Source organism: Temnothorax longispinosus, chromosome 10 (assembly GCF_030848805.1).
Source record: "Temnothorax longispinosus isolate EJ_2023e chromosome 10, Tlon_JGU_v1, whole genome shotgun sequence".
Lineage (NCBI taxonomy): Eukaryota > Metazoa > Arthropoda > Insecta > Hymenoptera > Formicidae > Temnothorax > Temnothorax longispinosus.
In genome coordinates, this window is record NC_092367.1 from 8,814,553 (window position 1) to 8,838,497 (window position 23,945).

At 33.7% G+C, this 23,945-nt stretch overlaps 1 protein-coding gene across 2 annotated transcripts; it reads left to right on the forward strand.

Annotated features, from left to right (window-relative positions):
* The first annotated feature begins 1,403 nt into the window (after nucleotides 1-1,403).
* LOC139820097 (SIN3-HDAC complex-associated factor) lies at nucleotides 1,404-23,649 on the forward strand. 2 transcript variants are annotated; one of them, XM_071790074.1, is made up of 7 exons: nucleotides 1,423-1,493; nucleotides 11,703-12,343; nucleotides 14,150-14,252; nucleotides 14,528-14,681; nucleotides 15,008-15,176; nucleotides 15,620-15,779; nucleotides 16,127-23,649. In XM_071790074.1, exons 3-7 carry the CDS (start codon nucleotides 14,179-14,181, stop codon nucleotides 16,548-16,550), a joined length of 981 nt encoding a protein of 326 aa, XP_071646175.1. In that variant the 5' UTR covers nucleotides 1,423-1,493; nucleotides 11,703-12,343; nucleotides 14,150-14,178; the 3' UTR covers nucleotides 16,551-23,649. The 2 variants fall into 2 exon arrangements, with proteins under 2 accessions (XP_071646174.1, XP_071646175.1); XM_071790073.1 differs by lacking the exon at nucleotides 11,703-12,343 and having other exon boundaries at nucleotides 1,404-1,493.
* Nucleotides 23,650-23,945: the final 296 nt, after the last annotated feature.

Below are 23,945 nucleotides of genomic sequence, written 5' to 3' on the forward strand. Positions count from 1 at the left end.
TAGCCGGTCAACTTCGACTTTATTAATTTTCATATTTTTTTATCGTTTGTTGGTCGTTTGTTGGTGATTGTTGGCCTAATTACAACGTTTGTTGGTTTTTAATTTTTTTTTAAATTTAAAAAGAAAAATTAGCATTAAGTTAGCCGGAAAAATTTTATTTTTAATTAAAAAAAAGCCTAATCGATGCGTAATCGTTTGCTGATGATTGTTGGTCTAATTTTAGCGTTTGTTGGTTTATTATTAGTCTTAAAAACTAAAAATTATCTCATATTAAAGTAATCGAAGATTGGTTTATTTGCCTACGACTTAAGGTTTATTTCTATCAATTTAAGGCTAACATCTATAAAACTGCCATATGAATATGGGCCTTAACATCGGCAGAAAATCGCGAAAAGATAAAGAAACATGGTGGTTCGCGTGGGAAGCACACCCACACACACACCACACACACACACACACACACACACACACACACACACACACACACACACACAACGGGAGGGTGCGAGGGGTGGCCTTCGGCCCCACCCTCCCCCGCACCCACCCCGCCGGTAGGCTGCGTGGACCTCGCTTTACAACATAAAGTACATGCTAAGTTTGTAAAACGAAATTATAAAGCACATGCATGAAGGGGTGCAAGGGGACTTACATGCGTGAACGCACGTGAACAGAAAGGCTTTTCTCCCCTGCACCCTCCCCCATGCATGTACTTATAATTTTGTTTTACAACTTAGCATGTACTTTATGTTGTAAAGCGAGGTCCACGCAGCCTACCGGCGGGGTGGGTGCAGGGGAAGGGGGGGCCGAAGGCTCCCCCCTCGCACCCCCCCGTTGTGTGTGTGTGTGTGTGTGTGTGTGTGTGTGCTTCCCACGAACCACCATGTTTCTTTATCTTTTTGCGATTTTCTGCCGATGTTAAGGCCCGTATTCATATGGCAGTTTTATAGATGTTAGCCTTAAATTGATAGAAATAAAGCTTAAGTCGTAGGCAAATAAACCAATCTTCGATTACTTTAATGTGAGATAATTTTTAGTTTTTTTTCGTTTTTAAGACTAATAATAAACCAACAAACGCTAAAATTAGACCAACAATCATCAGCAAACGATTACGCATCGATTAGGCTTTTTTGAAATTAAAAATAAAATTTTTCCGGCTAACTTAATGCTAATTTTTCTTTTTAAATTTAAAAAAAATTAAGAACCAACAAACGTTGTAATTAAGCCAACAATCACCAACAAACGACCAACAAACGATAAAAAATATGAAAATTAATAAAGTCGAAGTTGACCGGCTAATTTACCAGAGCTCTTCATAGAGGTGGTCTCTAGTCTTCTTGGGTTTGCCCCACTTGCTGCGTCCCGTGTGTAGGAACTATCAGTTTTTTCCCCGCGCTTCATTGGCAGCACTACGTACGTGTGCAGCGCGAAGAGCGTGCGCATAGCGAAACCGTCTCAAAAGTGTCCGGCTGCCGTCACCTGTCTCACGCCTTGAGGTAAGTGCTTATACATCATCGCGCCGTTTTATTAAGGGAAAGTTTATGGAATTGCAGCGTATATGTAGTATATACGGTCGCGGTGACGCATTGCGTGAAATTGTCATCGATCGTAGAAGTGTCATATGTCAATACGCGCCGCGCCGACTGGCAAATATGTTCGTGACGGCGACCACCGCTGCAGCCGCCTTCGTGTTACTTGTCTGATCGCGGCGACTTCATATGCCGCTATCGCCGCGGCTCTACGACGGCGGCGCACACTACGTTTCTCATATCATGCAAAGTTCGCTGCAGATGAACTGTCTCCCGTATTTTCTCTCGCGGTCACTGCAACGTAGCTTTCTCTCGCTTACGCTGACTGTCGCGTCGATTTTTCTACGGTACTGTCACGTTCATTGTGTCGCGTGATGTCTGGTGTACGACTCGCACGTGGATATCCGATTTTACGGTTGCTTGGTATATAATCGTACGTCATGTTGTATGTACGCCGTGCCGCGCATTAAGCGTCGCAGGTATCACCTGTCATGGCGCGCGCCGCCGTCACTGCCGCCGTTATCATACGGCTGAGCTCTCGTCATGGCAGTTTCGCAGCTGTTCACTTGAACCGCTCTTCGACCGTACCTTTCCTAAATCTACTTTTCCTCTTGAAAGAAAAATGACGCTGGATAGCTTCGTAATAGATTTATTTTATTGTATAAAATAAAAAGTACGATTTCCAGAGTATGTGCAGCTAAAAAGAACAGACTTCGTCTCGTCTGTCAACCTTAACATAACCTAACCTAACCTAACTCAATCTGGCTCTAACCTGTTCAACCATCTATCTACTCTTTACGCGCGCAGCATGCTCGGCAGCCACGCAAAATAAACCATTCATATTGTGATTCGCACGATTCTTGAGATTTATTTTTTATTTCATGTACACGGTCAAGCCTTGACATTTACGACTGTCATAGCTACTCAATATTCTTGCCGGACGTCCTAATTTCATTTACACGGTTTTATTTATTTATTTTTATACGTGTAGGAATAGTTTTTACATTTACGAATTTTCCGTATCCTATTCTATCCTATATCTCCTAAACCCTGAAATTTTCAGTTCGAAGTTCGACGAATTAGATTGTCGATACTTGCGACTTGCGAGATAAGCGCAATGTCGATGTGAAGCTCGGTCAGTTCGACGCGTTGCCGATCATGTGGTTGCAAGAGGGGAGGGGATGGCCACGATGGCGGCGTCACGCGCCATGTCGTGGCCGCACTTTTGCACGTCATCTTGCGCGTTTCCTTCACCCTCTTTCGTCTTGTTGCATCCACCGTGTGCAATGAGGGAAAAGCGCATTAGCATTTTTTTCTCCTACACTCGCGCAGACAAACAATACGCTGACGGCCCTTTTTACAAAAGATTTAACAATATAACCGCGAGGTGTAGAAGGGTTACATGACATAGTTACGTGACATCTTTTTTTTTTTTTTTTTTTTTTTAGAAAACTCCAAGGGTGCATTCCGTTTCATGTGCATCATTTATCCTTGGTCACCGAATGTTAAACAAGAATAAATGATGCATTATGCGCATCATACATGAAACGGAATGCACCCCAAATAATAAACGACGTGTATCATTGATTTTGTTTAAAAACATTGATTTTATTTTATTTATTTTAACTTAATCGAAATTAAACAAACACTGCTCACACACCACGTGACTTTTTATTAAAAAATGGCTTTTAAAATAAACATCTGAATACGTCAGATTTGGAGTACATTGAACTTTGCTACAATTTATAATTTTTTCGATTAAGTTAAGTGATAACTAGACTAAAGTTTTTCTTTCCGAAAAACCCGTTCTAGACTGGAGGATGAGCCGACTCTCGGCTCATCCGAGTGAGTGGTGTAGACGGGTAAAAATCTATAGTTTATGTCACGTACACTATAGAAGGCGGATGAGCCGAGAGTCGGCTCATCCTCCAGTCTAGAACGGGCATCATGCATGCGACTTTCGGGACATGATATATAGCATTCTTTTTTCTAATTTTTTTTTTTTTTTTTTTTTTTTCAAACATTGCTGCAGGAGAGGAAAAGAAAATCGTGGATATTTTGCATTGTCCTGTGCAAACTATTGTAATTTTCCCGGTAATTGTTAATATTTGCGAGTATAGAGGATCCATTTCAATATGCACGTGCTTCGAGTTAGTTCTTTGTAAACATCGCGAACCGAACCAAAGCTTCAGGAAATCGATCTATGAATCGAAAGCTGGAACTTCAAGTTTATTTCAATACAAGGGCTTGAAGCCGTGATCAGACTACGGATTGGGATTGAGATTGGATTGAAATTTAATCAATCAGAATAAAGGAAACTAACTTCAAGTTTAGTGAACTTTGCTCTAATTGGTCAAATTTCAATCCAATCTCAATCCGTAGTCTGATCACGGCTTTAACAGAAATCAACAAAGATAAATTGGCAAAGAACAAAAAGATGAGCGAGAGAAACAGAAGATGAAGAGCGCAACATAGAAAACAGCGGTGGTGTGTCGACAAAACATGGGTGGGTTGAAAATAGCACAAAGCACAAAACAGAGTGCAACGTGCGGATTATTATGCGAGGCGCGGCGCGTTCTCAAAATAACGCCGCTTTTTTTTATACATATATGTATACATTTACACTCCATATTTCGTTTCGATGAAATTTGTGGTATAACGAAAGCTTCGAACTCGGAGATTCGCAAATCTCATAGGATTCTCATGGGATCGTCTGCACACACGATATTAAATCGCCGTAATGAATATCGATGCGATGAATGGAACTGAATTAAACCATATTGAAGATTTGAAAATACGAATACGATGTTATTTTAAATAAATGTAATTGTAACATCGGGAAAACATGATCGCGAATCTGAAATTGGAAACAACCGCTTGACTGTAGCTATCAATTAGTAACTCGCGATTGTCTTATCTCACAGTAAGATACATTGCAATCGTATTAATTGCATCGGTACCACTTTGGCCTTCAAGAGATCGGCGTTAACCTCGCTTAATGATCGAAAATACATGGGTACAATTCGGTATAAGCAACGTCCTCCGAAAAATGCGTATCGATTGTTTTTTTCATTTTCATGGGACAAGATTGAATCGACTAAATTTCTATAAATGAATGCTGTTTATTTAATAAACAGCAATTATCGTTATATTTTTTCTCAATTTTTTCCAATAATGACGAATTTGCATTTTCGCAAAATTAAAGCTAATAATATTAATTGAAGTAAACTGCCGGGATTTTTCAAGATTTGATAGATAAATAACGAATAGTTATAATTAACCCTACACTGAGAAAAAAAGCTGTTGCTTCAATTTAAGTGCTATCACGGGGTGCCAAAAACATTAGTAGTTTATACAATTGTTACAATTGTTTGTACAATAGTTTATACGATTATTAAACCAATAATTAAATTATTGGTTTGAACCAATAATTTAATTATTGGTTTAATAATAATTCAGATATTGGGTCTAATAATAATACAATTGAATAAACTACTTATGTTTTTGGCACATCGTGATAGCACTTAAATTGAAGCAACAGCTTTTTTTCTCAGTGTAGAACCCTAAACGTCTAAAACTTACTAAACTCTAAACAGATAAATTTTACCCAGCACATTTTTATTTGCTCAAAACATCCGGAGGTAAATATTTGGTATTAGGGATTCAAACCACCTCTAATTTGCATAATTTTGAAATATGTTGTCAAGATCATCACCTTAAGCTTAAGTAATATTGTGAAGGTTTTCGTTGAGGGTCGTTGTTCCAAAAAACTAACCTAACCTCCTAACCCTAATCCTAAACTAACCTAACCCAACCTAATTGTTGTATGGATCTGGGTTAAGCATCGTTGTGTCGTATGGTTCCGGGGTGGGACCGAAGGCACTAAGTCTCTCAACCGAGAGAACAAACTCCAAAAAAAAAAAATTGTTGTATGGATGGAAAAGTGCGTGGATGCAGTAAGTTCCGTCCCTCTGCGGAGGGGACCTACTGCATCCACGCATACACTTTTCCACACACACACACACACACACAACATTCCTTTCGTTTCGTACAAAAACGTGTCGAATGAGCATAATTTTAATATTGAATATGAGGAGCTGCAAAGTTTTTCTAAAGAATTACCCAACTTCTTAATAAGCAACGACTTCCAAGTAAAACTTTCACAATATTACTCGAAATGATGATCTTGACAACATATTTCAAAATTATGGAAATTGGGGGTGGCTCCCTAATACGGGCCACTTCGACCAAACTCCGATTAACGTAATCGTTCATTTTCATCTTGTTTCAAGATACATAATAGACCCTCAGATCCCTGTTTGTTGGAAAACTATATTTTTTTACGAAATAAAAGTAAGTCTTGTTGAACGAGAAATAAATAGGATTTATAGGTTTATTTAGTGAATAACTTTATTTTACTATTTCAAAATGTTTCAGTATAAGAAAATAAGACATTTTAGTTCCAAATGAAAAGACAGAATCATGTTGTATTATATTATATTAATATTATATTTGATGGATTATGGAGATTGGAAATAAATCAGGCTCTGTACTACGTGGTTAATATACGAAATACTTTACTTGAAATAACGTGGTCCCAAACGCAAACGGTCTATATAGCGCCAGAGCTAGCGAGGAAGAAAACATAAGTCCTACCCGTAAACAAAGAAACAATAGCGATAGACGATCAAAGCGCCTAGACACTCGTTTACGGAAGTATGAACCATAAAAGATATAGGTAACATAAAAATATCTTATTTGTCAAAAGAACACCTTTCTCAATAATATAAGATTATATTATACTAGATTTTTCGCCCGCGCTTCGCGCGGGCTCAAAATCTATTCCCCTTTCCCCAAACTCACTCATTAATTAGGAGCACCTTTGATATTCTTTCTCCTCAAACTCTAACCTACATCTCTTTGAATTTTTTTTTTTAAAATAAAAAATAATAGATAATATAATAGATGCAGATTAGCATATTGTCAAATATTTCAAAAACGTATAATCCCTTATATTAAAATCTTTAAATTTTATTTTTGCTCGTGCCTCGCGCGTTTTTACCCTCCGTTGATCCACCATTATTAACTCTCTTTTATTTTCTTTTTTTTTATTTTCTTTTTTTGAAATCATCGAAAAATTAGAAAAATTTGGCACTGGTTTCAAGAAAATCAATTCTTAATAAAAAATTATCCATTAATAAAAAAATAAACTTATCCTCCAAAAATTAAAAAAATTTTGACTCCTATTTCATATATAATTCTTTAAGATTTGGTTAATTAATTCCCGAAAAATTGGAAAAATTTTGTAACCGGTTCCCAAAAAAATCGGTAACAAAAAATTATACACTTTATAGCAAACCCTAGGAAATTCTACCTTTATTTCATATACAATTTTTTGAAATTCGATCAATTAACTCCCGAGAAATTTGAAAAATTTTGTAACCGGTTTCCACAAAAATCGGTAACAAAAAATTATCTATAAAAATTATCCATAAAAAAAATTTAGTTTGATATCTCAAAATTTACGGAAATTGGAGCAGAAATCGGAAACCTTTTTATTATTAGCAATTTTTCTATAAACTCATCGTAGCCATCCTGAAAAAATTAGAAAATTTTGAAACCGGTTTCCAAAAAATTGATTGTGAAAAATTATACACATCTTTGCCATCCCCGAAAAATTAGAAAAATTTGGGCATTGTTTTTAAGAAAGTAACGAAAAATTATCTTTAAAAAAATTTAGCTAATATCTCAAAATTTGAGGAAATTAGAACAATCACGTACCTACATTTTTTTAAACAAAAATCGAAAACCTTTTTAGAAAAATTGGAAAAACTTTGTAACCGGTTTCAAGAAAATCAATTCATTAATGAAAAATTATCCATAATAAAAAATTAAACTTATCCTCCAACAATATTAAAAAAATTTTGACACGACTGCTATTTCATATATAAATCTTTAAGATTTGGTCAATTAATTCCCGAAAAATTTCAAAAATTTGTAACCGGTTTCCAAAAAAATCGGTAACAAAAAATTATACATTTTATAGCAATTCCGGGGAAATTCTACCTTTATTTCATATGTAATTCTTTAAGATTAAATTATTTTCCGAGAAATTGGAAAAATTTTGTAACTGGTTTCCAAAAAGATCGGTAACGAAAAATAATACACTTTATATCACTCCCCAGAAAATTCTACCTCTATTTCATATACAATTGTTTGAGATTCGGTCAATTAATTTCCGAAAAATTGGAAAATTTTCTGATACCAATTTCCCCAAAAATCGGTAACGAAAAATTATACACTTTATGGCAATCCCCGGGAAATTCTACCCCTACTTCATATAATTTTTTAAGATTTGGTCAATTAATTTCCGAAAAATTGAAATAATTTTGTAACCGGCTTTCAAAAAGATCGGTAACGAAAAATTATACACTTTATAGCACTCCCCGGAAAATTCTACCCCTGTTTCATATATAATTCTTTTAAATTCAGTCAATTATTTCCCGAAAAATTAGAAGAATTAGAAAAATCGGTTTCCAGAAAATCGGTAGCAAAAAAATGGCCACGACATTTTCATCCCCGGGAAATTCTACCCCTGTTTCATATACTTTTAGTAAAAATTCGGTCCACTAACGAATGAGTAGTTCGCGTACATACAGACAGACAGACGTGACTTATATATATAGATAAGAATCATATTATGTATTAGTATATATATAGAACAGTCACGTTTTTGGACCTTCAGTCTTTTGACCCTAGTCTTTAACTAAGTTTTAAATTTAAAAAAATAAAAAAAAAATAATCTTGTTATAATATAAAAAAAATTAAAAATGAATTTTTGTACAGTAAGACTATTAATTTCTTATATTTTGAGAGTAATAATGTTTGAAAAGTTGATGTGGGTCATTTTAATTTTATCCATGTTTAAGGTTCCAGGATTAATATAAAATTAAAACAAAACTACATTTTGGAAATTGATATACAGTTTAAAGAGAAATTTGTTTATGGAGGCAAATAGTTTCATCATATATGTATATTCGCGGGGTGTTCCCTTAATGCACTAACCTTGTCACTCGAAAGTGTTTCATTAGTGAGGGATACATATGTGAACGAGTGCGCGTAGTCGAAAGCAATTCCGAAGGAGAACGAGTTTTCTGCGAATGCATAACACCGTCTCTCTCGCTCGCCCGCTGTCAGCCAATCGAGACCTCAGATTTGGCCACAACCTCCGCTCAGCCTCCGTGTCCATTGGCTGGCCGCTTGGTGACGTTGCTGACCCGCTTTTGAAATTCGGTAAACAAGATCTCACGAAAGCCAGAAAACTGCCCGACGAATATCTACATGATACGAATGAGATTGAACGAGTTACTTCATACAGTTTGCCAAGAATGACTAAGAAAATGTTTCTGCGTCTCACGCAGCCTTCGATTATCGATACGTCTCCCAAGTGACGATGCTAGAAATAAACATCAGAAGTTTGGAAAGAACTGAGCGATCGCCGCCGAATCGTATTAAGGGGATCCTGCAGTGACTGGCGAACTTCCTCGATGTCGATAATGTCAACCTTTCTAATTTTGTTTTCTCTATATCTGTCTTTGTCTAACGAAATGACATCTGTCCTTTTTTCGATTGCTCGCCATCTTACGTAAGATCCGGCAACTACTGTTGCTGCTCTTCTTGTCATCCTGCATCCGTATTTGCATTACTAAAATAATTATTAGATGGATCTTTTTTTGTACGCATTGAATCTTACTTCTACTTACACGATATTATTCCTACATGTTTTCCCAAGGGTGGATGATAAACATTATGTACGTATAAACTGTAGAATTTTTGTTTTAAGCAAATATTGTCGTCAGGTGACAGCTGTGTATGTGCCCCAATAAGTAATATTTTTAATTTTTTGGTGCTTTTGATATAAAATCGCGTTTTCCACCCTAGATTTTTGTGCGGACTTTAATTCTAGACCAAAAACTTGCAATTCTGTAAAGCCAATTAAAAGATCCATCGATTAACGATAATGTCGGTAAATCATACGGCTGCAGGATCCCCTTAAACGTTAATATAAATACAGATTTCCAAATGAAAAGTTTACGTGTCTAAAATGTGTCTAATGAGAGATGAGTTACTTAAGTTACTAAATTTCTTCTAGGATCATGATATTAGATAAATTGATATTTAGACGGGGAGCACAGACTTTTGCATAACGCATAATGCATAAGCATAAGAAAATTGATTGGTCCATGTACATATGCATAAGGAAATAGATCAATCCATTTTCTTATGCTTATGCATTATGCGTTATCCAAAAGTCTGTGTTCCCCGCTTCACGATGAAATATGACAGGTAAAACTCCTTCCAGATTTGTTAGGCCAGTCATATTAGACTAATTTAAGGGGTTTAGTCCAATTAATCTCCAGGTTGCAATCACCATGAATCGTTTTGATTTGAGGTGCTATAACGATTAATGGTGGTTGCAACCTGGGAATATTAATTGAAAGGTTCGATGTCTAATATGACTAGCCTATGTGTCCAATTTTATGCTGCGGAAGCGCGAGTGAAGTTTAGCAAAATAGATAACTTTATTTTATCAAATTGAGCATACTTCCGTCGCGTGGATCGCGTGAAGTGAAGTTTGCCTCGTGCGAGGATTGAGCGGGCTATATACACACACAGGCTGCGGTCCACTTGACGCTACAAATGCTTAGGAGCGTTCTTCTTCTCCTTCTTTCTTCAGTGAAAGAAAAGAGAAGAGGAATGCTTCGAAGCATTTGTAGCGTCAAGTGGACCGCAGCCACAGAGATATGTATCAAGAAACGATATCGTTACAGTACTGTGGTATTGTGATACCGTCTCATGAAACATGTCTCATCGTGTGTAGGTACGTCTCCGAAGGTTTCATGCGATATCAATATTAAGTATTAACAAGTATCGATACATGAATGAAGTCTCCCGCTGTCGATGGGATACATAAGAGACCGAAACAATGACTACGTTTTCACAGCCCGATTTACGCTAAAGTTATAACATCGATATTATAACTAATATAACTACTGACGTTAAATACCATTTAAACGCTCTTTTACGACAAAGTTATTACATCGATGTAGTAAGTTCGTCGTAAAAGAGCGTTTACACGGCATTTAACGTCAGTAGTTATAACATCGATGTTATAACTTGACGTAAATCGAGCCATGTAAACGTAGTCTATTTCGAGTCTCTCTAATCAGAGTCTGGTCAACTTGCAGTTCTGGCAAAATTCTGCGAGAAAGAAGGATATACTAACTTTTTCTTTGTCCCTTTCCTATCTCTTTCTCTTTCTGTTTCTCTTGCCTTTTATTACGTTTATGCGAGCGTTACTTCTGTAGTAACTTACGATAATTCCTTCGCGTAAACGGGATTTTGTAGTAACTTACGATAATTTACTCCGCGTAAACGAGTGATATATCGTAAGTTACTACAGAAGTAACACTCGCGTAAACGTAGTATTTGCCAAGAAATGACGAACCAATAAAAAGTTGCTACCGTATAGCCAGACTCTGATTAGAGGGATTCTACCGTCTATTGATATACATCTGCGCGTGCGCGTGTGCGTGTGCGCACGCGTGTGCGTGTGCGTGCGTGCGTGCGTGTGTGTGTGTGTGTGTGTGTGTGTGTGTGTGTGTGTGTGTGTGTGTGTGTGTGTGTGTGTGTGTGTGTGTGTGTGTGTGTGTGTGTGTGTGTGTGTGTGTGTGTGTGTGTGTGTGTGTGTGTGTGTGTGTGTAGCCCGCTTTACTGGTGAGACCATTCAGGATGAGGAAGAGATACGGGCGGAGGGGGAAGAGAAGAGAGAATTCGGTGATATGCTCGCGCGGAGCGAAGGGAAGCGAAGTTCGGCTCGTGCATGACGTTGATTTTACGATGGGGGAAGGACTGGAAGAAGTTTGACGACGAAATATCACGAACAGTAGGATTCGAGAGAGGGGGGGGAAAGGCGCGCGCATGCGCATGCGCACACCGCTTGGTGATGCTTCCCGGTGCGCGCGTAGCGTAACCACGCTTCTCGCACGTCGCCGTATGCGCCATCGAGTCTGAATATCGTTGCGAACAATTGCCGCCGTAACAGTAGTTATACAGTTCCCTTTGAGAACGCGCGCGCGCGCAAAGATTACTGTGGTTAAAAGTTTCGAATTTCAGAAAGAGGCGGGCGTTTAAGTGAAGCTCTGTCACGGGCAAAAGAGAGGGAGACCGAGTTTTCTCTTTCATTTTGGAAAAACAAGTGGCCGGATTGAGTTGTCGGCGTTGCTCTTAACACCACGTTTGACGACCGTGGCTTTTTTCCCCAATTTCAACATTGACGATATCGACTCTGGAAAACCAAGGAGATTAAAAGAGGCGAAGGAATACCGTATCTGTAAAGCAGCGAAGATCTATTTTGGAAGGAGCAAGCGGTTTAATTAAAACGGCGTCACTTTTGACACATTTGGCAACAGTGCCTTTCACTTTATAGACATTCGTTGTGTTAATTTGGAAAAGGGGAAATTAAGAAAGTGAAGAAGTATCATTAAGGGAGAAATATCTCTATTTTTTATAAAAGAAAAAACTCTGGCACCGCTTTTGATATATTTGGCAACAGTGTTTTTCGTCGACATAGTTTCCATTAATTTCGGGATCCTCGAATCTCGATCTTTGTGATTCTTCGGCGAAACATGAAGCTGGTAGTTGGGAGCGTGCTCAATAAAATCGGCGATCATCATGACACACATTTGATGTTACTTTCGCGACGACTATACTTTTTGGACACTTTATCTACATCTGTGTTACTCCGTGGACTTCAGGCACGTCCAACTTCAAATATTAATCTTAATTTAGCATACCGCGCAACTTTATGGCGTTCGTCTGAGATTGTCTAAAATACGTACAAATCCTATTACATTATCGTTTTACATTTATAAGCAATTTTGATTTTTCAGTTTTGCATTTGCTGCAATTTCATGGCGTCTGTTTATATTGTGTGATATTTCCTCATAAGTAATATTTTTGTAAATTTTACGTTCGCGTTGAACTTCAATTTCCATGATTTGCATAAGTGTATTTTATGTGCAACAATTTTTTGAATTTATTTTTTTAATTTTAATTTTTAATTATTTTGAAATTATTTTAATTTTTAACGTCTGCTGCTTGTAGGATTTATATAAACATTTTTATGAATTATATTATTACATTTTGCGCGTTCTTAATTTTTATAAGCTTTATATCTATACTAAATATATATTAAAAAATCTTTAGTATGAAAATATGTATATGAGTATCTCGAGTCTTGGAAATGAAATTCTAATGCAATTTTTAAAGAATGCTATTTAGTAATATATGTATATATACAGGGTGTAACAAAAAGGTTGTCCGCTACTTTAAAGGTAAATAGTACATATCAAAATAATGAAAAAAGTTTTTATTAACATGAACTGCAAATGCGTCTCCTACCGAGTTATGGGCATTACAATCACATATTACTTTTGATCTTAAATTCGGTTTATTAACGAACAGAATACGTTTTAAGCTGTCAAAATACGTATAAAAATAACGCGAGATAATTATAAAAATTAAAGGTGTTTAAAATGGCATCCTTGCATGAACAATACCGAACATTGTTCGGTTCGGTACCAATGTGAACAGGATGGATGTGCAGAAATACATAATACGCCTGGTATCTTGGAACGTATTAAGGCGAACATGAGGAGACGAACCGTCCAAATAAGATTGTCTATTGGCTCCCTTTGAATCCTCCAACTTTTATCTCAAACATTTTTCCAATAAACCAACAGGGTAAAGTGCATATTTCGGATCAGATCCTAATTCGGATCAGCAAATTTGAAATGCCTCTCTAGCCGACTGTACCTATCATACGTGAATTTTTTTTCACTAATTGTCTATATCTATAAGAGATAGCTATAGACGATAGCGAAAAAAATTCACATATGATAAATACAGTCGGCTAGAGAGGCATTTTTTTTTTTTTTTTTTTATTCAATATAAAGAAAAGACCGTGGGGGTACCCATGTGGTCATAGTAGCAAAACCGAAATCTAAATTGCATCACATCAAAACAAAAGACACTTCGACTAAATCAACATGGACGCCTCAATAAAAACGTCCCAAACAGAAGTTAACTGCGTAATAAAACTCGTATACTCTTATAGCTCTGAACTCGAAACTATGTGTAAGTGTATGAATGTATGTATATTTGTTCGTGTATGTCCGCGGTGTTGGGAACTCGGTATTGCCGTAGGTACGTTAAGCCCAAGGAACTGCGCGGATCACTTCCCCCTGCGGCCTAGAGAGGCATTTTAAAGGTGATCCGAATTAGGATCTGATCCAAAATATGCACTTTACTCTACTTTCTGAGATATTTGGCGGAGATAATTGACACACGAAATAAAACTCATCCTGTATATATTATACACATGCGTCATGCACTTGTAAAATAACAAATGCAATTATTTTTATATATGATATAAAAGATGTATATTATATATATATATATATATATATATATATATATATATATATATATATATATATATATAACGAGTTTCTACTGATATAAAATCATGTTATAATATATATACATGTATTAAATTACAGAAACGATAGTGACGTACATAGTGAGCAGGATGTTCAGTTTTCACAAACCAAAGGTGTATCGATCTAGTACAGGCTGCTGCATTTGCAAAGCCAAATCTAGCAGGTAAAAATATTATTAAACATATGTATGTGTGTGTGTATATATATTTTTTGTATTGTATAAATATATATATATTTGTACAATAAAAATAAATTATAATAATATACTCTATAGTTATTAATTGTTATTTTAAATTATTATTATAATTTATGTTGATAATAAAATTCTATATAATTAAATGTTATTATTTAATAAGAGTTAATATCATGATACATTGATACTACAATATTACATATGTATTTTATTATTATAATAAATCCTTGTAAATTCTTTTACAGTTCGAGATTCACAGATAGTAAAAAGTATGAGGATGACTTTATGCTATGTTTTCAACTTGATGAGAGGCGTAGCGGAGAGATATGTAATGCATGTGTACTTCTAGTAAAAAGATTTAAGAAGCTGCCTCCGGGAAACGATCGCAACTGGAGACATGTCAGTATCTGATAATGGATATTCTTATTTTTATCATTTGAATTTTGATGTTGCAAATACAGTATAAGTACCACAATTCATTATCTAATAACTTTTAGATTAATTCTTGCTTTTGAGTCTTGTTCTTATCACAGTATAAACAAATAATTATCTACTCTAAATTTTTCCTCTCCCTTATATGTGGAAGGTGCAAGATTCCAAATCTTTTGCTTGACAAATGATTGCTGCAATATGAAGATATCCATGATTTAATATTTTAAACTATTATATTACATTAACATTAAATTTAGATTGCAAATTTTTCTTAAAAAGAATTATCTTTGCAGGTTGTGGATGCCCGTGCTGGTCCTGGAATTAAGTCGCTAACAAAATTTAAGGCAAAAAATAAAAGGAAACTTAAAGATAAACCTGACAAATTTGCTAAGAAGAAACATGTCTATGTAAAAACAGAAGCAGATCGGGAACAAAGCCCATCGATAAGCGATGATTTGAACGGTTGGTTAAATAGAAATTTTGCTTCTTAATCTAATATATCAGTGGTCGGAATAATATTACTTTTGAGGTAATTTTCGAGAACTACGCCTACTTCTCTTCCCTTACCTCTCCGACGAGCTCTACAACGGCCGAGTGGAGAACAGATTAATAATTAGGAAGAGTGACCCTCGTACACTCCTGCGAACATGTGACAATCCCAGATGCTTGAGCGACACGCTTGTAAGGCTCGCCGGCCGAGCGGAGAGGTAAGGAGAGAGAAGTAGGCATAACTCTCGAAAATCGCCTTGAATGTGCAAATAATTCCGACCACAAAATATATGATTCAACATTTAGAAAATATATTAAAAAGAAATTATATAAATAGAAATAAAAATTGATTTCTCAATAATATATTGCTAATATTTAATAAACGTATTAACAGTTTTTATTTTTTGATATTGTAGAAGATTATAGATTGGCAGACAGTAAAGCTTCGAGCAGATCGGACAGTATTTCGGACGACGACGATGACATTGGCGCTAACGAAAAACAATTAGATCTCGTTCAAGATCAGGATGTGAATAAAGACGATATTAATTTCTTAGATTTATCTTATTACAAAAGGTAATGTTAAAATTATATAATTTTTACAAGTTATTAAGATGATAATAAGAAAAATTTTTTGTTGTCTAAGAATTTTAGAAATTAACATTTAATATTAATTCTGTAAAAAGATTAAGTATTTGAAAAAGGCAGATAAAATAAATGTTGAAAATTTTGAAGTATTTAAAAAATTTTAAGCAGGAGCCTTAAGAATATATTTTATATGCATTTGATAGATGATTTAACATATATTATGTTTCGAGTTTATATATTCACATCTTTGAATATTTCTTATATTGCAGATATGTATCTCAAATATTTCTCATATTTCCATTTGCATATATTATATATATATTTTTGTTTTACAGAGAAATTATTTGCTGTGGCAGCATTTTCAGAGGCGCCAATGGTGAGGTCATAATGTATCCATCTCGCCTGAAACCTTGCATAAACATTGCCAGGCGACAGCTTATTACTTCTTTAACAGTCGCCAGTCCCACTCACAGTTCTGCGTCCACCAGCCCTGTCCATGGTGTTGAATCGCCATCGTCAAGTCCAGATACAAGTTCAAAACAAACGAAGACCGATAGTGACTCTTCGTCCGATTCCGGTTACGACGAATCCTCTAATCAGGGTGAGAGCAAAATAGCGAAGAATGTTCAAGTTCAGGCAGATGTGAAAATGATAGAGAAAGCTGTAACACCTATAGAACTTGATCAGTTATCAAGTTGCAAAACCTTACAATCTGTCAACAACGTGATTAATCAGTCACTTCAGTCGGTCTCCAATTAATGTCGGCCCTTTATAGAGGGTTAATTTATTCCTTTACTTATGAAGACACACACACACACACACACACACACACACACACACGTATACAGGGTGTCTGTTAGATAATTTTTTAATCACAGTTTTCAACAAAACTTTTAATCTGGAGAATTTTACTTTGGCACTAACTTCAAAGTTTTTAGTTCTATGATACATGAAGTAGATTTTTGACATCTGATTCTTGCAGTTTACTTTACTACCTTCGATTTATTTTCTTAAATCTTGAAATATCCTTTGAATTTCAATTTAGAGACGACTTCCTCATGGAGAATATTCGAATTTTAATTCTATAATAGGCTTTGAAAATCCTACTTTACTTATATTTAAATTATTTTTCATTATATTACTTTGCATTGTTAATACATGAGGATAATTAAATAATAATAATACAAAAAAAGTTACTTTAGAAAAGAACTTTTTTCAGGATTTTCAGGATTTAAGGGAGATGTTTTGTATGTTTAATCAATTCCAATACATAAAAGGAATACTTAGCAATGATGAAAAATTTATCTCGAAAGTGAGACTGTTTTTAAGTTGTGTTCAAAACATGTCCCTAGAAATCTATACAATTTTTTTTACCGAAAACATTTTTTTCTAAAATTAATACATCTCATACCAAATACAGTAATTTGTTGCAGTATAAACGCGTCACCCTGTATAACTATAAGCTGAAGTTAATTAAGTATATACTATCCCCGGGCAGCCAATTGGTTCTGAAAGAATTTCAAACCTTCGCTTTGGAGGTTTAAATGCCATTTGGATGCAATTTATTGTGCTAAGGATAATTATAATTAATTACAGCGATGAATGGACGTAAACCGCCATTTTTCGAGACGATAATTTTTAAGTCTTATATTAAGCAATATAAACACATCAAAGTTCTGTGATGATATTGTAAAGTAAGAGACGCTCAGAATTCTTATGCCGAACTGCGATCCGAGCTGGCGGTTTACGTACTCGCTTTTTTAACACGTCAAGTGCCACCGCTTAAGGGGAGAAACATACGTAGGGTGTGCTGAGACAACCAAAGATAATGTCACGATAAAAAAAAATCATGATAAAGCAATGAAACGTTAATATTTACAAAATTTTCTCATTTAAAATCGAATATTAAGTTGTTAAAATGTCGACATTAGAAAGTTTCACGGAACATTCCCTTATAAATTTTTAAAGCTTATTTTCTTAGATTTAATTCTTTTAATATTCTTAGATTTCAAGGTTTTTGAATTCCTCGCATTTAATAAAGATGCGATTATTCTGAGAACAGTTGAAAAAAAATATTGGACTTTTTCTTCTTTTTTTTTTGTTTCTTTAAACTAAAATTCGATAGAAAAACGAAATTTCATGTGTAACGATTTAGTAATTGACTCAATTGTGAAGATATATTGTGTAAAAAATTGGAATTTTAACGCCTTTGTCGAGAGAAAACTAAATTGACAAACAAAACAGATTTTTTTGAAAGAATATCTGATGGTTGTTGCGGGACACCTCGTAAAAGTTCCAAGCTGCCAATCGATCCTCGTCTGGGTTCAAAAAAGAAAGAGAAGGAAACGGGGGAAAAAGCGGAGATTTCTTGTATTTCCTTCCAGATCATGATGCTCCATGACGTAAACTAATTGTTAGCGGTCATCTCGACGACCCAGATCGATAGCAATAAATAAATGCAAACAATTGTATAGCGAAGCGATTGATAAAGTCTGTTTTTAGTCTATATTGAGACAGTATTAATAGAAAAATGAAAGATCTAGATAGAAGAATTGAAAGTGGCAATCAGATTGGCAAACTGGACCAGCGAATCTTTGTTTGATAAATAATTTTAGAGAATATGATACTTATATACAGAAACATTTCTATGGAAATAAGAAAGGACGAAGAGAAGAATAAATAAGTAAAAACTGTTAGTTCCTAGTTAACAAAGAAGAGATGGGCATGCTTCGATTACACGTTTAGCGCAAAATTTGTTCAATTCTCATTTTATATAGGACTTTCACTGTTTTTGCATTGACAATGGATCAATTTGGAGTTGATTTTTCTATAACGGAAACGAAGGACCGACTCTAAATCAATTGTAAAATTTATAAATTAAGAATGTTTGAGCTCATATAAAAATCGAGGGATACATTTTTATTGGACAGAGAAAGGAAAATAATCGGAAATGGTTGTTTGACATAAATTGGTTAATCATTTTCGACTGTTCTCTTTAGCGCTAAACACGAAGGAAAAACGGGCTAAAAAGATGTACAAGCCGAGTACCTGCTGAAAACAAGCCGCAACTGTGGGGTTGTTTTCAGAATTTTTTTCCATTTTTATTACACGCACAAAAAGAAAGGAGGACCGACTATTTGATGAAAATCGTGTACGATTCGAAAAAAAAAAGATCGACATAAGATCTGCTAAAGACAGGATTTATATATCCGTGGAACCGATAATTTATGGGGATTAATTAAGCCGAAAATTGGTCCGAAAATTCGTGGAATTAACAATTTTTTAACATATGTAAAAATTTTATTTTACCTAATTAATTTTTTAAAATATGCAAAACATCACATATTCGGTGATGTAAAATACTTAAGGGGATGCTGGAGCCGTCTGTATAACCAACAAAATTACCATTTTCTATGTTATCGACTATATCTGTCCTTGTATAGACAAAGATATAGACAAGGATAGCACGCTACATTGCACGCACACATACGCACGATGCACATCGACATTATACTTTTATATTACGCTTCCAAATCTTGATTTGGAGGGTTTATCGATGTTTTTCTTGTTGTGCAATTCGGGGGAACTTGTTTTCGCGTTCGTACCAATGGTATATCTCTTATATGAAATACATCTTGTGACGAGCTGACAGCTCGCCGCAACTCGAGACGCCATATTGGGATAAAAGTAGGATGAGGAAATCTGTACTTCCGTAATTTTTTCTCGTTTTCTATATAAAATCGGAGTTCCCCCGAATCATTAATGTATGTACTGCAATTCTGGAGAAGGATTTTTAATTCTGTCAAATTAATACGACGCTACGTGCCGACAAAAAATGCCGGTAAAACAGACGGCTCCAGCATCCCCTTGTACTAAAAAAATTTGTTGTATATTTTTATTATGCAGATGCAACGAACCACGGATTTATAAATCATTATATTTCAAAAAGGAAGGAAAATGTAATGACTCTTGGCTTGAAAGTTGGATCTGATATGATGGGAAAGTATGTGCAATAATATTGTCGAACCCGTCCAGCACTAAGCGAGTCATTATTTTTTATATTATTCAACAAGAATCGAGCTGCTCATAAAATTCTTTCGAGTATAAGAATCAAAATTATTGAGATTTGGCGGTTATTGTAGTGGACTCAAAATAATCTTGTTTTGAAATTTAATAAAAAGATTAAGATAAATTAAATGTGATAAAATTAGATTATATTATATATTGAGATTTAAATTATAAAAATTAAAAGACATAAATTGATGTTAAACTTAAAATCATGACCGGCGATTATGCACAATTATTCAAAATTTTTGACAATCAAAGTTTTTAAAAAGATTATGGGTCCACCGTTGAGTCGCGAAATATTGCCGAGAAATACGTGGGGAAAAAAGCTCGTTTATTGCCCATCGGACTTGCGAAGGCTCCGACAATCGTATAATAACGTAACAGGAAGCGATAACAGTTTTTTCATAATCAAACATCGAAAAGTCTGATCTATCAAAGGATAACGCTAATCAATCACCTTTTCCCGTGATAGATCACATTTGTACATTTCTTGTATGATCTCTATCATTTCTCTTTATTCTGAGATATAATATTGATAATTATTATTGTCTTCTCTTACTATGATTTATCGTAGTTAATATATGCGATAATCGAGGCTGGATCATATAGAAAGAAAAATATAAATTTATATTTAAATTAAATTTAGCATTAAATATTTGTTATAAATATTTAAATATAAATCTATATTTGAATTGAATTTAGCATTTAAATGTATTTATGAAGCTAATAAGCTCGGTAAAACTCAGAAAGCGGGTATGATTCCGTCTAGATTACAAAACAAATAGTTTTTTTTATTTATTTATTTCATAAGTCGACTTATTTTTACTACTAAACATAATATTCCTTTTTTTATGTAAATTTATACGTACATTGTATGCACATATATTTTTATATGGCTCAATGATCTTTACTTCGTTATTTTTTTTAACACTGCCAGAAAATAAATGCGGTTGTCAATGAGAGATAACGGGAATTGCAATGGCTGGCAATATATCGTGCAAGTTATTTATTTCTCATATCCTTAAGTGACGAATTAGTATTAATTACTAATTTTGGCTATTAAATTGGTATTAATTAATTAATATTTTTAAACATTATTAGTATATTAACGGTATCTATATTAATTAATTGATATCAATTGTTAGTCAATATATTAATATTCATTCAAATAAATTTTATCAACTATACTAAATTTAAAAGAAATCGCAAAATGTTTTTACATTCAAATGTGGTGTGATAAATGGCGTATCAATATAACAGAAAAGTATTCGAATATATTTAGGAAAATATTCGAGTTTTAATGAAATGGAGGAAAAACGATTAAAATGTAAATTCAAATTTTATTTATCAGAGGATATATATATAAAGATATATGATACTGTATAAATATACACAAGTATATGATACAAAAATTTACAATGGAGTAGATAAGATATGATACATGGAAAAATACGAAATATATGAACACATGGTATAAAAAAACAATAAAACTGTAAAATTTTATACATGTAATATATCGCGGAGACAAACTGTAAAAGGAGCGAAAAACCAACGAAGCTATTTAAATAAAGAAACTTTTAATATACTGCAAATTTAAAGTCGCAAATTGTAAAAAAAATTCTGCAATTCTTAAATTGTATAATTGTGTAATGCAGTTTTTACAGTAAAAAACGTTTACAATCTTAAAAAGTCTTTTAAAAAGCAGATACAATTAAAAGTTATACTTGGAATTTATTGTAAAAATGTCATTTATATATCATGATGATTTTATAGTTCTGAAAAATTGTTTCTCTTAAATTTTATTAATTATAATGTTTGGAAATCCAAAAATCCTCCTTATCAGTTTATCCGTCGATATTGATATCGCCGAGACATCATTTAAGAATTTGCACAAATTATTATCGTTCATCAATTATTGGGATCTCAACATAGCAAGCATATTTTTTTATTTTTACGTAATTGATAATTCGCGAGAACACACGCAACAGTGGCGTTTATTATCGCGTGAAAAACTTTTCAAGTCTATATAGTTGTATCAGGTTGATCGAAAAGTTACGCGTATCTTTTATTTGTTTTATTTTTAATCAGAGAATTTTTAGATTAATCTGGAGGGATAAAATAATAAATAATTTATATTATGATGTAAACTAGATACATGATATATTAAATAATAAATTTGATTATCGTAATAATAGGGAAACAACCAGATTATATTCACGAAAATTTTGATATATGCATTTTCTACATAGTTATTTGTAAAATATACGTATTTTACATATATAATAATATAATGTTCGCTGTAATTAAATTAAAGCGCGTGTTCTCGCGTGTTATAATTCGATCTAAGGACAGAAAATCTAAGCGAGCAATGATCTATCGGAAAATACGTGCAGCATAATTTACATCTCTCGCGTCTTTGCAAAAGTTTCGGGATTTCTTTTTTTACTTTTATACTATAAAATTTATAACTAAATATAAAAATAATGGATCTGTATATATATAGGCTGCTAATAGCGCGCTCCCCGAACGCAGCCATAGAGAGTTGAATTATACAAAAATCAAGCGTTTTATATAAGAAAATTTAAAGACATTGAAAAACGTTTTTACATATACAGGCTGTTTTAAATTTTGATAAATTTATTTTAGATATATTTTTTATATATTTTAAATTTATAATAAATTTATTAAAATAAATTTACTTCTTGAAATCCTGCAATCTTTAAATGTTAATTTTTAATAAACGTTAACTGAATTACTTGCATGTACAAATGTAAATTCAATTTTAATATGTAAATTTGTTCTCAATGAGTTAGTTAATTGAATTAGATTATATCAAAATTCTCGAAGTTATAATATTTTGAAAAATTCAGGGAAATAAAATAGGAGTAAAAGAATGCAGGAATTTTATTTGGACAATTTTGTAATAGATTTTTATGTACATTATAAGAAAATATATCGGCATATTTTCCATTTAGAATAAATATATCTCAACTTTCAAAATTTCTACAAATTTCGAAAATCCTGAAGCTTTTGTGAAGAATTTAAGCAAAGATTAAGGATAAAATTTCGCGTAAGCATTAAAAATAACGATTATGAGACTGACCAATGTATTTAGCGGGTAATTTTTTTTTACAACAACATGTATGTATAAATACATGAATATCTCTGAACGTGCGTGTGTGCATAGAGATTAATCGGTTAATTTTTTATTTTTGCAAATATTAATCGCAAAACTCAAGTTACAACATGAGTGACGACTGGTATAAAATTAATATATTATTATTAATATATTATATTGATCAAGAAATTCATTCGTCTTTCCTACAGCTCTTACGAGTAAAGTTAATAATAAAATAATTATAAATGTAAAATAAAAAAGCGATAGATGATTGATAAAATACGAATGGACTTTTTGATCAAAGGAATCTCTACATTTATATATATATATATATATATATATATATATATATATATATATATATATACACACACATATATACGCGCATTTGTATATATATGTATGTATAAAATAATTCCAATCATTGTGTAAAATTAGGAATATTATACATTGTGTATATTTGTAGGGGATATTATTAATATTATCATTATATCGCGCTTGCGTCGGCGATAATCTCGTCGGTTCTCGGTTGGCCGAAAGCATTCTTTTCGAATTTTGGCCGGAATGTTGTGCAACGGACGGGACGATCGATTCTTTTTATATTATAAGAAAGAAACACGCCACCTTGTATCCATGTACAATTTTGTAATAAATCAGTTTATTTGTAAATGAGCTCCGTTTCCCTTCATGTCCAAGTTACATCTTTCTCTAATGTTTTTTGAATGTTTTTTTTTGTAGCGATAAAAGGACCTCTGTAATTAGATTGTGGCTGCGATCCACTTGACGCTACAAATACTTTGTTGAGCGTTTTTCTTCTCCTTTGTTCATTGAAAGAAAAGAGAAGAGGAATGCTTCAAAATATTTGTAGCGCCAAGTGGACCGCAGCCTGTACCTAACATTCGTGAGATGTTCGTAACTGAAAACGTAAAAATCGTAAATTTTTTGTAAATTTCTAATTCGTATCTTTT

Bases quoted from the DNA above. Each gene is read 5' to 3' on its own strand.
- LOC139820097 (XM_071790073.1), top strand. From the start codon at position 14,179: ATGTTCAGTTTTCACAAACCAAAGGTGTATCGATCTAGTACAGGCTGC. The intron at 14,682-15,007 runs GTCAGTATCTGA...TTATCTTTGCAG, and splicing joins ACGATCGCAACTGGAGACAT to GTTGTGGATGCCCGTGCTGG. The intron at 15,780-16,126 runs GTAATGTTAAAA...TTTGTTTTACAG, and splicing joins GATTTATCTTATTACAAAAG to AGAAATTATTTGCTGTGGCA.